Below are 16081 nucleotides of genomic sequence, written 5' to 3' on the forward strand. Positions count from 1 at the left end.
AACAGCAATGAGAGTAAACAAGAGCGCCGTGAGGCGTAATACATAACACAAACACAATGAAATTAGTGATAGACATTTACCTGTGAGTTTTTATTGTGCACATGCAAGAGAAGCGTCAAGACTGGAGACGTTGCATAACTCAACTGCACCATCTAGTGTTTTTACTAGATAGTTGCAGGTGTTTATCGTGTCGCACTCAGAGGCAACAAACATTTGAATGCAAACACAGAATCAAAATGAACCTGAGCTGAGATTTTGATCATCAGCACCGTAATTTACAAAGAACTATAAGTACAAAAGTCATTTAAGGGCTTTATGATAGGAGTTCTGTGGTGAAGTGGTGTTTCAGTAACGATACTGAAATATCAGAATGTTTGCCAACTAATGCTCATACCAGAAGGATTGAAACATAAAGTTGTGGGTGAGAATAAAGGGCAGAAAATAGGTCACGTTTTATTCCTGATGTGCTGAGAGTGAACTGTGTTGATGATGTCATCCAGAAATAATGCTCCGAATCTGTAGGGCCAACACCATGTGACAGCAGCCATGATGATAAATGAGCAGATTTCCTGAATCTCAGCACTCTGGTTGCTTAAGATAAGTCAAACTAGAGTTCCCGCAGAGTGGTTCACTTCATAAATGTCACCTAATGACATGTAATTACTTGACAGCAGGACTTTTCTCACAGATTTGCAAGAACCATCAGATGCAGGATGATGTGAACCCAGTCAGATGGACATTTAAAGAGAATAATTAGGAAATAGTACTTTTTTTAAAGGAAGAAAAGTCAGAGTGTTGAAGTTCAGTTGTTGAACCTGAGATAGACAGCTTCACAGAGATTTGAAATCCTTTCTTCAAGACTTCAGAAATAAAGTCTTTTATATTATTCCACAAGAACAGAAGCCGTTTGTGCCCCACGCTTTGTTGATGCCATCTGTGTATTATTATCAGTTGTACAAATGTATTATCCATGTCTTTGTACATTGCATTAATATTATGCAGACAAGACCTTCAGTCATAGGGAGATATATCCACAGCAAGCTCATCTACCCATCCTCTTTAATAGATTTTAAGCTCCTCCATCAATAAAAGTAGTTTGCAAACTTAGAATCAAGCTGATTTCATATTTAGACATGGAGGCACATGCTGAACTTCATAAGCAATATTGAAAATAAACTAGAAATTATCGCAAAGCTTATATTTATTAATAGCAGATTTCTAAAAATGTGTGGATCAGTTGGTTTTATTGGAAGGATGAGAGGAAGAGAATGGCTGGATTGATGGTTTTATTGGCGGAGGCTGCCCTCTTGAGGTTGTCAAACTGAAAATCAATCAAGTTACAGCAACAGCAGTAGTTCTGTGGAAATCAACAAGAGGGCGTCATTTGGTCTGATTATAATCCAGAAAGGCCGAAACTGAAGGACAGACCAGTGATTCCAGAGCAAACAGTGCAGTGATGTAACAAAGTGGGTTTATGGTAATTTTTGTATGAGTGTAATAAAACACGTAGTGAACAACTAGCAGATAGATTCTTATCTGTATTTTTTAATGGCTGTTCCTGTCTGCTTCCAGCAGTTTCTTTTTCCTTACAGAAAAATCAAAAGTGGTTGTCACTGTGTACACCTTTATTATTTGAGTGCTTTACCTGAATCCCACTAAGTAATACGCATTAGAAAAGCACATATTGGTTTTTAGTCATTTGTAATGTCATGGATCGGGAAAGCCAAGAAGCTTTCTCTTACTTCAAAGTGCCACTACACTGCAGTACGCTACCCCCTTGCTGCCAAAATGCAGAGTTAAAGGATTTCCTGAAGCAGAGCCAGCTGACTGACAGCCAGGACGCTGCACTGTGTGCAAATCACAGGCGTGACTGGGCCGTGGAGTGTCAAGAAACGACTCGATCACTTAGTAGTATTTTCTCACCATTAACCAGATGAGATTTTCACCCCCAGTTATGTTTCTGCGCTGATTAAATTCCTGAGCGACGAATTTAATCAGGCAACAGAAGGCAAGCAGCAGTTCAGACGTGTGTGTGCACACGTCACGTCTGAACTGCTGCTTGCCTCCATAAGCCGCGTCCACTTTGCTACATTTGTTACTATTTCCTGTCCATTAATCTATGATATGGGATTTTATAGAGATCTGAGTTATACAAATGGGCTTTTTTTAATCGATTCATTGACACACTAACATTAAGCAAACTTACAGAAAAATGTATGCAGAGCAGTTTGAGGGGACAGCGTTGACTCATGTGTCGCAGGCCGCTGTTTGTCATGGAGGGGGTTGCGGGAGTTTCCTTGTAACCGGAATTAGCTGTGAAGTGCGACCTTGAGGTGTGAACACGGAATACTACTTGCTTAAAGAATTAAAGTCTCATACTTTGCACCTCGTTTGCAAGTGAATATCTTGACAAATAATTCGGGGTTTACGTGTGAAGCGTGGTTGGAAACTGCTGAATCCCTGCAGCTTTGAAATCTAAATTCGATCTAAACGTTGCGTAATTATAAGATGAAACTCTAGAAATGTTGGCATCGTTACTGCATTTTAATGTAGGCAATTGCTCAGTTGCCAATAGAAAATTAATTCTTGCAACAAATGTGAGAAATGTGCGCAATTACGCATAGGCCTTTTGAATTAATGCATTTGTGAACGTGTTGCCTCGGTTTATTGCAGCATGTGCAGCTGATAGGCCCTGGTGCTAATTTATTCACGGTGTGAGGAACTCATGTCCAGGATAGGCCCACTGTCCTGTGATGACGCGCTACAGGACAGGCGCAAGGGGACAGCTCGCTCTCATTTGGATGCAAATCTACAAGAGTTGAGGAGTTGGCTGATGTCAGGCAGGCCTTAGTGTACCTTTGGTCTCTTGTCAACAGAGCCACAGCATGTGAGGCTGGAGACAGGCTGGAACTACTTTGCATTTCTCTCTGGGAACCGATTTGGACTATAAACCACAAGGATTGCTTTTTAAACAGCTACAGGGAGACAATGTCGCCTTAAAATAGGCAACATAACCCCTCAGCTGTTTTGATATATTAAAGGTTTTTCACCAAATCATGTATGTTGGATACCTACTGGATAAAGAAAGCGGCATGTATCACCAAGGGCCTGTAAGAAGATCAAGCATCAATCTGCCTCCACAGAATTTTGTTTCAACACCACAGTACCCCGACTTTACTGGATACCATCATGTGCCAAACATGGATACGCACCCACAGTCTACGGGGAGCTGGGGGCCTTCATATAGCGCCCCTCGAGAGGACTGGGGTGCTTATAGTTTGGGACCCCCTAATACTATTCCTACGCCCATGAATAACTCATCTCCTGGACAGGTTCCTTACTGTTCAAACGAGTACACACATATGCATCCTCCGGGATCTGCGGTATTACAACCGCCACCGGACAACGTTAATGTTGCACAACTTTCTCCTGGCAGGGAAAGGCGTAATTCATACCAATGGATGAGCAAAACTGCGCAATCGTCGTCTACAGGTGAGACCATTGTGCCAAAATGCTATTCTGTGTATTTAAGGAATAGAGAAGCTGGTTGTGCAGCAGAAATTAGTTTTTTGCGCGGCTTAGTTTCTGCGTCCATTTACGCACAGGTCATGTCATTTAAAATAATGTGTAAAATCAAACAAGTTCCATCGAAACACACCAAACTCCACACTGATGGAAAGGGTACAACCGGAAAATTGAAAAAAGCACTGAAAAGAAGTTGAACAAGCAGAAGGAAACTCCGGTCCTGTGACAGTGCATTTTGCAGGTTGCTTAAATTTAAACTGTTATGAATATAAAACCTCGTTAAATCTTAAATAGGCTACTTATAAGGTCATAATTTATTTGGCTTCTGTGGAAACTCTGTTAATTACCAATGGCATCAAATGTATCCACAAACCGTTTCCATGTCTTAACTTTGATGTAAATGATAGTTAGGATTGGCCTGACATTCTAATCCCAGACCTGAGCCCAGCAGCTCTGGCTGCTCTATTCCCATGGAAGAAATTTTAAAAGGTGCAAGGAATCGGCGCCAGGCCCAGTTGTGATGTAAATGTCATTACTGCAGGAGATGCAAGGTCGGCCTCTCTGTTACAGTGTTTGGTGTTATCCGTCATATCCAGGCAGTGTCCCTTTTTCTTTCAGCACCTCTTCGCTTTGATATGCGCCAACCTCCCTTCCTTTCCCAAGAGTTATATTGCCGGAAAGAGTGACGTTTTTCACAGCTAATATCTCAAACGCAGAGAAGTACTTACACGTTCACAAAAGAATGTGGATTTTATGCATTTCAGATTGAATGTATTTGGTTTACAGTAGAGCTATTTTATCCATGCCATATAGGAGTGTTTTTTTTTATAATATCCAGACATCAGTTTAAATCTTTTAGCCGAATTCATGGTGAGTTTACTGGTTTCCTTTAGTTGTTGTTTTTTTTCACTCCTCCATAAGACCGATGACACACACATTTGTAGCTGGGAAAGTGTAAAGCCATTTCAAATAGCAATAGCCCACATTCGGACAGTAATTTGGATATTTACGCAGAATGAACTGAGTTGAACCCACGGGTTCTCCAGATGTCTTTCCCGTGTCTCGTGGAGGAACTGACTCGTCGTTCTTTGAAATTCAGCGCACTACAGCTGTCATCAAAGAAAGATCAAAAAGCTGTAACTGCGTATCTGTTGAAAAGACAGAGACATGTGTATTGAAGACGCAGCTTATAAAGATGCTATGCGTCGATAGACCGGTCCTGGCATGCAGCCTGCTCCGGGGGGGGGAAACCTTCCAGTTCAACCACTTGGCTACAAGCAGATGATCCTAAAAACGGGCAGACGACCTCTTCATGACTATGTGTTTTTTGTTTTTTCACCTTCACAGGTAAGACAAGGACGAAGGAGAAGTACAGGGTAGTGTACACAGACCATCAGAGATTGGAGCTGGAGAAGGAGTTTCATTTCAACAGATACATCACCATCAGAAGGAAATCTGAGCTGGCTGTCAACCTCGGTCTGTCGGAAAGACAGGTTGGTCTCTATTAATTACTGTTTTATTTTCTGTCCTTTTATTGATTTAAGAAACGACAATTAATATCATATAAATATACCTATATAGTAATTTCTATATGAAAGAATTATCACATGGCATAAAATATATAAATACGTAAAATAAGCTGTATGTTTACATGTGCTTCTAACCACAAAAGTAGGTCAGTATTGTCAGGCAATAAATTGTGCCTGTATTTATATTACAGCCGCATAAATTCATTATTGGACAGGGAGGGTCTGCAAATAATTTATGATTGGAAACATAAATTATTTGTAGTTATTTCGGTGATTTAATTACGCTTTGTATTATACATTTTCACATTATTTCTGTTTGAAATTATTCTATTAAATGCTTAATTTAGTAAACATTCAACATTTTAATGTAATTTTGTTAATTTTGTATGACAATAAATAATTCAGAGAATAAAAAATGTCAGAGTAATGCCTTACTAAAAAGATAAATAAATAAAAAATACGAGAAATGCAACAACAAATTATTTGTTATTTATTTCCTTTCAAGGCCTATTTTTACAGACCTGGATTTTATTTTATTTTATTTTTCATTATGCCAGTGGACAAAATAGAGAAAAAATAGGGAACGCCCAAACTCGGGGAAGACGTTTCTAATTGGGTGTTTTTATTTAATTTAATTTTATAAAATAGAGAATAAAATGAAAAAGCAATGGCGCGTATTGGGTTATATATACTTGCTTTTCAGGCCTATTTTGTGGACCTGTTGATGTACAAGTTATTTGCTTTGTATATTAATTATCAAATTATATGAACAGGAAAATATTCATCAAATAATTTTTTCTTTCTTTCTTTTTGCGTCTCCTCAGGTGAAAATATGGTTTCAGAACCGCAGAGCTAAAGAGAGAAAGTTGATCAAGAAAAAGATGGGTCAGTCCGACGGCAGCAGCGGGTCTGTGCACAGTGACCCGGGTTCAGTCAGCCCTCTGCCGGTTCCGGGGTCTCTCAGTCCCACGGACATCCACGGCTCTATGTACCCTCCTCAGGGAATGAACACCTTGCCCTCTATCAGGAATATACAGCAAGTGACTGTGACTCAGTAGAACAGCTCGCCCTGAGGACGATCTCACATAAGTGGGCACTCACAGGACACTTGACAGGAAGCCAGAGGATCTGAACCCAAGTCCTGAAGCACAAAGCTGCGGATAAACAGCTGCTTTAAAGCAAGGAAACGCTGGAGGCTCTTCAAATATTAGTTTTTATAGAATAGTTTTAACGAAATGGGGGGGAGAAAATCGAAGTATTTTTAAACTGTTTTAAAACGTTTGTGAGTTAATAAGATATAAATAGCTTATCTTTTTTTGTATTTGGTATGACGTGCATGTGTTTGTGGATACCGTGAGAAATCAGGGACACGCCATTGAAGTATTACACTGGACCTCGGGAAGTTAAATCTAACTGGACAAATCGTTTACGCTTTCAAGCACAGTTTTGTGAATCAATCAAACAGATGGTACGGGTAGAGAGGTCGTCTAATGGCAACTTTGAAAATGTAAATAAAAGGTGTTTTGCAGTAGATCTGTCAATTTCTTTATTTCTGAATTGTTGTGCATCTGGGATTCACAGAATAAAAACCTAACCAGGCCTGTTCACTGGTATATCAACCAGGGAAATATCATCTCAGCATGGCCTTTTATTTAAAATTTAACTGCAAGAAGTTCTAAAAAGCCAGGGACATCATCCGTGAGGCTTTTTCCCCCTTTGATGCATAATTTTGTGTCATTTCAATGCATCTACTTTTAATTTGGAATTTTAAAAGATTTGACAAGTGTAAACATGAAAAGAGTCAGTAGCCTTGCAATAAACAAAGAGTTTGAGTGGCCTACATGCAAAGCTTGGCCTTTCAGTATGTGGCTAAAAGAATACATGTAAATGTATACAAAAGCATCAGATACAAAAGAGTTAAATGGGATTTTTAATTTCCTGATCCATTTGGACCGGTTCACATTGTAGATTTAAGCCTATGTTAGGGTGCAGTTTCATTTGTCTGGAAAAGGTCAGCAAAGCAGGTTATTGTCATTTAAAGTGAGTAGTTCAAGCCTCTGTAGCTGACATGTGGCTTATTACGGGGTGTTCCTGACTTTGACCCTCTGCATATGTCTGAAATGAGGAAGTTCATTGATTATCCCCGAATATGAAACTTTTATTCTGACATATTCTCCCATTGGAAAAATACATCTCGAGACGGGCCAAGGCACAGAATACATACAAGAACAAGAGCAAGTGGGGGGAAAGAAAAAAAATAGAACTGGGGAATATTGGGGATATGTGAATTATCTATACTTCATTAATGATCAAATTGGGGATGGGACAAAAATTAACAGCTAATAATAGGAGTAATAACAATAATCCCCATCCTCCTTGTATACACTCATGCACACACCTGCACATACACAAATATTACCGTGGATTATTAAATACATGTATTTTTCCGGTCTAATACCAGGCCTGGTCCTTAGGACTCAGCTGGGCGATGGTTTCTTCTCCTCTATGCATACTGTGTGGCTCTCTCGCGCGCGTGGCCTCGTGCGTCCGTGCGCGGCCCCGCCGTAGACGTCATGAGCGTCTTACTACCCAACATGGCGGACTTTGATACCATTTATGAGTTAGAAGACGAAGAGGATGAGCACGTAGTGAGCGAGGAGCACTTGCCCAGATACTGTCCGGAGCCCGTGGTTATGCGAGGGGCCGGGCACATCACGGTGTAAGTGGAGCCACGTTTGTGCTTTCTTTCTGTTTCCGGTATCGCCTGTTTAGCTGAGGCTAGCCTGCGAGCTAACGGAAATCAAAACAGTTAGCCATATGTTTGGTCGAGGGTATAGCTGTTTCCCCGTAAACCCACGTTAACGACTTTATGTCAGCATGGCAACCTAAAACTTGGCAGGCGCAGCCGTTGTTAACGTTGGTCAAGTTTACGTGAGATGCTCTTTTAGCTACAAGTCCTCATCCTTGTGTTTTGACTCGCATTACATTACCTGTCGTGGGCTAATTCGCAATGGTTACTGTAGTTTTCATAATTGTTTGTCCCTTAACTGCCTATATATGATGGAGACCTTTGCACTTTATCATGTTGATTAATGGGGGATAGAGCCCGAGGCACGTCCAACCTTCAGAGGGACTTAATAAGATGATGTTTGTCACTGTCATCGCTATCAGATCCACCCTTCATCTTCATCCTTCACCTTATGAGCTGATGCCGAGGCCAAGCTGGAAGCTTTCTTCAACTTGACACGTGGATGCTATCAAGAATAACTACGACAGAAAAAAGCCCAAATTTGAAAACATAATCAGCTGTTTGGAAGGGTGCTGTTGCTGCTAGAGGATTGCTGCACCCTGCTGATTTTATTCTGCAGAACTTTTTCAGACTCAAGTAGTCATCCTCGGGTACTGATAAGGCTGTTATCAGATTTTTAGGGATAAGTTCTGATTGCATGCCAAATATCAAGTAAATACAAGGACTTGCTGACAGTTATTTAATCAATGGACTAGCAATCATGCAGAATCCCATGGATGTGGCTCTTTCATCCTTCTTTACATCAAGAAATAAAGTAACCTCCAAGTGAAGCTGCACTGATTCTCAATTATTAATGTTTAAAATAGCAGTTTGGCTGATTCCAGTGGTGACAATCTGATTCAGATATTCCATCTTTTTGAGCCAGGGAGAGAATTAATGAAATCTTAACACACAAATCTTAAATCTTGTCTTAACAAGGGTTACTTTATCCACTGAAGAACTGAAACAGCAGATCAATATAAAAATACCCACCATTGATGAAGGCCATCTTATTACCCAGTTCTGCAGTGTTGGTCAACATGTGTACATGGTGACATATAAGTGCATTTTATCTACTGTTTTAAAAACAGTAGATAAAATTTATGCTTTTGCTTAAGCCTGTCAAGAGACACTGACACAAAAGTTAAGACTGTCTTTAACCCATGTGAGTGCAGCATGATCTCTCTACAGTGGGCCTATACACCATACAGAAATAGGAAACAGTCTTTGCTGACATTTTTAGTTTAATGTTGTCCTTTTTTCTGTCATAAAGTTATAATTAAAATAGGTAAATAGTGTTAAATAAGGAGCAGCTAATATATTTTAGCTTTAGATTAATTTTTGTTGTTATTGAGTGTTTGTTTTTGACATATCTGCTTTGTTTTGTTTTGTTTTTTTCAGGTTTGGACTGAGCAACAGATTTGACACAGAATTTCCCTCTGTTCTCACGGGAAAGGTACAGTTGCTTTTTAAGTTTTTCTTGCACTTCAGTCTTGCAGACTGCTTTCTGTTCAAATCCAAGTGGGAAGAATTGAGCAATTAAAGCTGCAGTGATTCCTTTGTTCTTTTGGGCTTTTTACAGCCCTAACTTCCCCAGTCCTCCCCATTCAGCCTTCCGTGAGGGGTTTTGATCTGATGGAAATTCATTATAAGTAGCGTACCACACTGCATAGAAAAGGAGCTGCTGTCCAACTCTGTAAATGAGTAAGCTGGCTATGGTGCTCAGTTGGCGCCCAGTGTTTCGGAGGGTCCAGCACCAGGTGATAAAATAATGAAATGAAGACTCTGCCGTAGACAAGAAAGGAAAGCTTCCTGGGTCGGACGCAGAAACACAAAAAGGCTGCAGGGGTAAGAGCAGGCCGAGGGAAGTGTGGGGCAATAAAAAGTACCTTCGGTATTGTGACCCAGGGTGACATGTGATGGATGAGGTCACAATTATGATGATTGAAGGGTGCAGATCAGGCCCTGCTGGGCTTTATTCTATGGTCTTTGGCTGTTTGCAAAGAGACCTTTGCATCCTGTCATAAAAGATTACGACCCCTGTTTTATGGCGTACAGGCTCAGAGAGGAATGAGCATCCATTCAAGTTGTTTGGCCGGCGCTGCCACAGGCACTGAGCTTATCTCTCCTTTGAGTCCCTCCTTGCCTTGAACAGTCCAAAGCCTGGTTAGCAAGTTGGGGGAATGTATTTAGATCTCATCTCTGGACAACATCTGCAAATATCTACCTGTTTGGTTTTCTAAAGCTCTTTGATCCTTGTACACAGGTTTCTTTTGTGCATTGAGAAATTGTTTCAAGTCAACATGACCAAGAAACAATTGAATTATCCAACTTCCTTGTTTTTTGAGAAGTTCCCATGTTCATTTCACCACGTGTCCTGTCCCTTTTTCTTTAGGTAGCACCAGAGGAATTCAAAACCAGCATCAGCAGGGTGAATGCTTGTTTGAAGAAGAACTTACCTGTGAATGTGAAGTGGCTTCTTTGTGGCTGCCTGTGTTGTTGCTGTACAGTAGGCTGCAGCCTATGGCCCGTTATCTGCCTCAACAAGAGAGTAAGTCTCAAATCTCCTGTGACACGAGTTGGACAGTTTAACTCTCCCTTACATCAGTGCTGATTACTCAGGGGCTGTTATAGCAATTGGTCTAAGTGTAGACGGTAATAACAACTTGCGTTCAATTGGTGGCTCTGTGTAGAAATGATGCATTGCATGGCGTTGCTTCTCTCTTGCTCAGCTCAAGGGTGGTATTACCACTCGAGAGTTGCTGACAACAGAGTGAAAATTACTAGCTGGTAAATTAGGAGTTTAGTCCATAAATCCTAACACCGTGGCTGTTAACTGTTACCTGTTCACGTGTTAAACTGAGTAATGTGTATTTTTGTTTGAATTAACGGGCATGCCCTTTTTTTCCCCTCTGTGGTCTGTTCCCGAAGACGAGGCGGTCTATTCAGAAGCTGTTAGAGTGGGAAAATAACCGACTATACCATAAGGTAAGGAGGATGGCTACAGTGCACCTGAGTAAAAGTGCTTAATTGGTCTGTGTCAGTGTGTGTAAGATGAGTATCATCGTGATGGATAAACATCATTAATCTGTTGTGTACGTTTTAACCCGCCAGTCAGATCTGGTGCAATCTGGTACGCAGTGCCTGAAAGGACCGTGAGGTCAGCAGTAAAAGTCCATGTTAATTTTGTTTTGTCTCGCAGCAACAAATTACAGCTAGTAGCCGTGCAAAGGTATAAAGGAAGCTCTTCAGGGTGTCTGGCCACAGTTTGACCCCAGCGAGACCAGACAGTCCTTCTCTCGAATTCCCCTGACACTGAAGAGAAGATTTCCTTTGTTTGTGCATTTGTGTGTGTGTCTTTGTGTGTGTTTGAGAGTGAGGGAGATGTCCATTCATTGTATCTGTCTTTTTTCTTTTTTTTTCATCAGCTGGGGCTGCACTGGAAGCTCAGTAAAAGAAAATGTGAAAGCAGTAATATGATGGAATATGTAAGTAGGCATGGATTTCTCAACTATACCCTTTACTGATCAATCTGCAGATCATTTTTAGCTGCTCAACTGTTTTTCGGTAAAACGGATTAATAAAAAAAACAGTCCAGGAAACAAGGATGAGCAGTTTCTATGACAAAGGACCAAAAAGGGAAGTGAAATGTTATATAAATATATAAGTGTTATTTGCAGATTATTTAATAATGACTCATTTTCTAGTGCTTTGCTAGAATGAACTGATATTTAATTGTGAATTTGTAGAAACTTTCAAAGTAAAAAAGAAAGTTTGTACTTAATAAATGAGGAATTAGTTGGTTTTTAGTACCACCTTTCCAGCTCCAACTAAATGTAAATATAAAAGTCAAGAAAAATATATGACGTATAAAGTCTGTTTATGTAGTAACTTGGCGTAATTAAATGCAGCCAAATACATTCATTGTGTTATAAATCCTCCCTTCATGAAGGTTGTGATGTGTAGTTACTGTTGAAACAGTTTTAGAGAGGTGGTGTGTGTTGTTTGTGGTGCTGCTGGTCGTCATTGCTTTGACAGGTTTTTCTTCCTATGTAACCAACCCCCGCTGATTTAAATGATTTGCTAGGCCGCATGTATGTGAGTGATCCCGCAGCTGATTTTCAGAGAAATCCAGAGAAACTCAAATCTCTTACTTAAACTTTTGATTACTTTGTCTTTGTCTGTGTAATAAAGAGATTAGTTAAGTAACTAGTAATGTTTGTGCTCTGGTGAAAACAGTTGGATTTTAACCTTGCGAAATTGTGTTTTTCCTCTCTTCAGGTGATTCTTATAGAATTCCTACCCAAATATCCTATATTCCGACCAGACTGACGAGGCCGTTGCCAGACTGGATGAGTGGCCCTTGAATCTTATCCTTAGTGCCTTGTATATACAGTATGTTGGAAAAAAGGGTCTGCGCCGCTGTGTCTCGTGACGACCCTGTAAATCTCCCAGTACCTTGTACATTAAAATTTGCAACACTGTCACTTTGCTTTAGAGCAGATTTTGCACATTTCCCGACAGAACTACACATGTTCCCTTTGTTGCACTCGGATGTGTTTTTGTTACATGTGAGAAAAAACAAAACAAGTGATTCTCTCAAAAAGTGCATTTACCCCAAAGAACCATCAGCCTGTATCCCATCTATTAAATCACTAATCCCTCGCAAAGAATGTGATGCCTCCACCTTCCGTAACTATCCTTGCCTTATGTATGATTTAAAAAAAATAGAAACTACATGTAACAGGAGGAGGAAGGCTTTGGGTAATTCAACAAGTCTGTAGGCTCAGATGCTGTTTGTTGGGTTTCCCCTCTTTTAATCCAGTTCTTTGCAGGTAGATGGGATGGTTGAGATTGCCTAACGTACAGTGTACGTCATCACCCCGTGTTTTGTCCTTACAAGAACCCTCTGTACATGGGAACTAGCTAGTAAGAACTTGACCTGTAAATACCATGTTAGAATAAGCTGTACAGTGGTATACCATTGTTTACATAAAGTTACTTAGCTCTTTAGTTTTTTTGCCAATATATTGCTGTAAATTAGTTTTGATTATGAAAGATGTCTACGTACCTTTCTAGTTTATATGGACCTGTTTATCTTGTAAGCCATATAGTGACTATGTACCTGATGCCAGAGTTGAAACTGATTGTTGCACATGAAGTTCAGGATTTCAGACTGGAGTGGATCCTGAGTTTTCTTCCGGTGACAACAGCAGTGCATGTTACCATGCGGTTTTTGCCAATTAAGATGACATTCAGTGATTGGTCATCCGTTAAAGATGGAGATGATTGGAAGATTTGAATTTGAACTCTGCACTTCCACTCATTTCTCTCCCACCCCCACTAACTTTGTATTAATTTTGTAGTTTTGTACTTTTCCCTGTGCTGTGTTTGGTCCTCCTGAAGTGTTAGGAAGCACATGCTTCTACAGATCCTGATGTGTTGAGCTGATGGTTTCTTTGTTTCACTCATCCTTTCAAGTGTTGGTTTTGTTTTTCAGAATCTTAGTCAAAAGATTGCTGCATTGCATTGTATTAGAGTGCCTCTGGTATAGTTGAAAACCACAGAGAAGTGCAGGTTGAAATCTGTTCTCCTGTACAAAGGAGAGTTTACTGCTCCCAGTATTGTCCCTGTTACATTTTGTTTTGTAAGTGTTTATCATGGTGACCTAATCCCAATGGAGAGAAAATAAATTGTCAATTTTGAATTTAATTTGTTGCCACTTCCTTCTTTTTCCCCCCCTTATGAAACCTGTGGTGTGTCATGTTGGTAGAAGCAGGTTGTGACTGACCTTGGCTGATGCACTTTGACCACAGCCTGGTGCCCCGCGATGGAAAATGTGGCTGTTTGTCATGTTTAACAAGGTGGTGAATCGTTAACTTTAACAAGACAGCCTGCAATTACTCAACATATATACAACTCAGGAATGCTGTTACCATAACGTACTGCTGCTTCCTAATGACACGGACCAGCAGGCAGCAAGCCGAACTCAGAAATTAAAGGGTACTTGTATTCAATGCAATACAGCCAATACAATAGAATTATGTCAATTTTCAGAAATTCATTAAAAATCATCCTGAGTAGTTGATGTCCAACTTTCAACACATCCCTCCTCTGGGACACCTACTGTACCTGTGTGCCAAGTTTCATCCAGATTTACTGTAGAATTCCTCAGAAATTAATGGAAACATTTATTCAATCTAATACAGCCAATACACTACAATTGTGTCAATTTTCAAAAATTCATTAAAAATCATCCTGAGTAGTTGAGGTCCAACTTTCAACACATCCCTCCTCCGGGAAACCTGCTGTACGTCTGGGCCAAGTTTCAGCCAGATTTACTGTAATATTCTTCAGAAATTGCAGGGAACTTATGTTCAGTCAAGAAAGGCTGAAAGACGACCACCACTGAACAAGACACACAAGCTGAAACGTCAAGACTGGGCCAAGAAATATCTCAAGACTGGTTTTTCTAAGGTTTTATGGACTGATGAAATGAGAGTGAGTCTTGATGGGCCAGATGGATGGGCCCGTGGCTGGATTGGTAAAGGGCAGAGAGCTCCAGTCCGACTCAGACGCCAGCAAGGTGGAGGTGGAGTACTGGTTTGGGCTGGTATCATCAAAGATGAGCTTGTGGGGCCTTTTCGGGTTGAGGATGGAGTCAAGCTCAACTCCCAGTCCTACTGCCAGTTTCTGGAAGACACCTTCTTCAAGCAGTGGTACAGGAAGAAGTCTGCATCCTTCAAGAAAAACATGATTTTCATGCAGGACAATGCTCCATCACACGCGTCCAAGTACTCCACAGCTGGCTGGCAAGAAAGGGTATAAAAGAAGAAAAACTAATGACATGGCCTCCTTGTTCACCTGATCTGAACCCCATTGAGAACCTGTGGTCCATCATCAAATGTGAGATTTACAAGGAGGGAAAACAGTACACCTCTCTGAACAGTGTCTGGGAGGCTGTGGTTGCTGCTGCACGCAATGTTGATGGTGAACAGATCAAAACACTGACAGAATCCATGGATGGCAGGCTTTTGAGTGTCCTTGCAAAGAAAGGTGGCTATATTGGTCGCTGATTTGTTTTTGTTTTGTTTTTGAATGTCAGAAATGTATATTTGTGAATGTGGAGATGTTATATTGGTTTCACTGGTAAAAATAAATAATTGAAATGGGTATATATTTGTTTTTTGTTAAGTTGCCTAATAATTATGCACAGTAATAGTCACCTGCACACACAGATATCCCCCTAAAATAGCTAAAACTAAAAACAAACTAAAAACTACTTCCAAAAACATTCAGCTTTGATATTAATGAGTTTTTTGGGTTCATTGAGAACATGGTTGTTGTTCAATAATAAAATTATTCCTCAAAAATACAACTTGCCTAATAATTCTGCACTCCCTGTAGATTGAATAAATGTTTCCATTAATTTCTGAGGAATTCTACAGTAAATCTGGATGAAACTTGGCACACAGGTACAGTAGGTGTCCCAGAGGGGGAATGTGTTGAAAGTTGTACATCAACTACTCAGGATGATTTTTAATGAATTTCTGACATTTCCATAATTGTATTGACTGTATCGGGCTGTTAAATTGTAATTTGTGCGTGCGCGTGCACGTGCGCGCGGGTATAGGCTTTCAATCGGCACATAAAGCGAAAAGGCGCTACCGTAAAGACTGGTGTAAAAGCGCAAGGAAATTTATGCGGCGGATAGGAGGCGGCTGGCTAGACCGCGGCTCACAAATGACGGCTCACTTTACCGCGGTCTAAAAGGTAGTCCGAATCTATTTTTCTGGTGTGCTGTAGGTTATTGTTATGTACTACATTTGTTACTCATTTATGAAGCACAGTACATGTTTCGTACTTGTAATTACCGCTACTTTTACATATACCTAAAAAGTTGTGCAAATATGTACCCATAACTTGTTTTTCAAAATATTAATAAAAGGGGTGTGTCTCCAAACAGCCATCTCTTTCCTGACAATTCCCTTTGTGCATATTCTCTTACATATGATAAGTCAACATTGAAACACCTGCGGCTTTTAGTCAGGTGCGGCTAATGTATGTACAAAACAGGATTTTCCCCTGATTTTAGCTTGTGCGGCTAATATTCAGGTGCGCTTTGTAGTCCAGGAAATACGGTAAGTTGGTGGTATGTAAGTGCTTATGAAGTGAAGATTTTGAGAGAACTGGCAAATCATAATTGTGAGAAATCACTGTTGAGGACTTCAGAGCATGA

General features: G+C 40.3%; 2 protein-coding genes across 2 annotated transcripts; both read left to right on the top strand.

Moving 5' to 3' along the window:
- The first annotated feature begins 2818 nt into the window (after positions 1-2818).
- Positions 2819-6225, top strand: cdx4 (caudal type homeobox 4). Its single transcript, XM_005913261.2, has 3 exons — positions 2819-3492; positions 4873-5018; positions 5879-6225. Exons 1-3 carry the CDS (start codon positions 3057-3059, stop codon positions 6110-6112), a joined length of 816 nt encoding a protein of 271 aa, XP_005913323.1. The 5' UTR covers positions 2819-3056; the 3' UTR covers positions 6113-6225.
- A 1362-nt stretch (positions 6226-7587) lies between these two features.
- Positions 7588-13554, top strand: chic1 (cysteine-rich hydrophobic domain 1). The gene is made up of 6 exons (XM_005913262.2): positions 7588-7773; positions 9244-9298; positions 10238-10393; positions 10774-10830; positions 11271-11330; positions 12124-13554. Exons 1-6 carry the CDS (start codon positions 7628-7630, stop codon positions 12172-12174), a joined length of 525 nt encoding a protein of 174 aa, XP_005913324.1. The 5' UTR covers positions 7588-7627; the 3' UTR covers positions 12175-13554.
- Positions 13555-16081: the final 2527 nt, after the last annotated feature.

Source organism: Haplochromis burtoni, unplaced genomic scaffold (assembly GCF_018398535.1).
Source record: "Haplochromis burtoni strain Fernald_Lab_line unplaced genomic scaffold, NCSU_Asbu1 Contig_4, whole genome shotgun sequence".
Taxonomy (NCBI): domain Eukaryota; kingdom Metazoa; phylum Chordata; class Actinopteri; order Cichliformes; family Cichlidae; genus Haplochromis; species Haplochromis burtoni.

Bases quoted from the DNA above. Each gene is read 5' to 3' on its own strand.
- cdx4 (XM_005913261.2), top strand. From the start codon at position 3,057: ATGTATGTTGGATACCTACTGGATAAAGAAAGCGGCATGTATCACCAA. The intron at 3,493-4,872 runs GTGAGACCATTG...TCACCTTCACAG, and splicing joins TGCGCAATCGTCGTCTACAG to GTAAGACAAGGACGAAGGAG. The intron at 5,019-5,878 runs GTTGGTCTCTAT...GCGTCTCCTCAG, and splicing joins TCGGTCTGTCGGAAAGACAG to GTGAAAATATGGTTTCAGAA.
- chic1 (XM_005913262.2), top strand. From the start codon at position 7,628: ATGAGCGTCTTACTACCCAACATGGCGGACTTTGATACCATTTATGAG. The intron at 10,394-10,773 runs GTAAGTCTCAAA...CTGTTCCCGAAG, and splicing joins TTATCTGCCTCAACAAGAGA to ACGAGGCGGTCTATTCAGAA. The intron at 11,331-12,123 runs GTAAGTAGGCAT...TCCTCTCTTCAG, and splicing joins GCAGTAATATGATGGAATAT to GTGATTCTTATAGAATTCCT.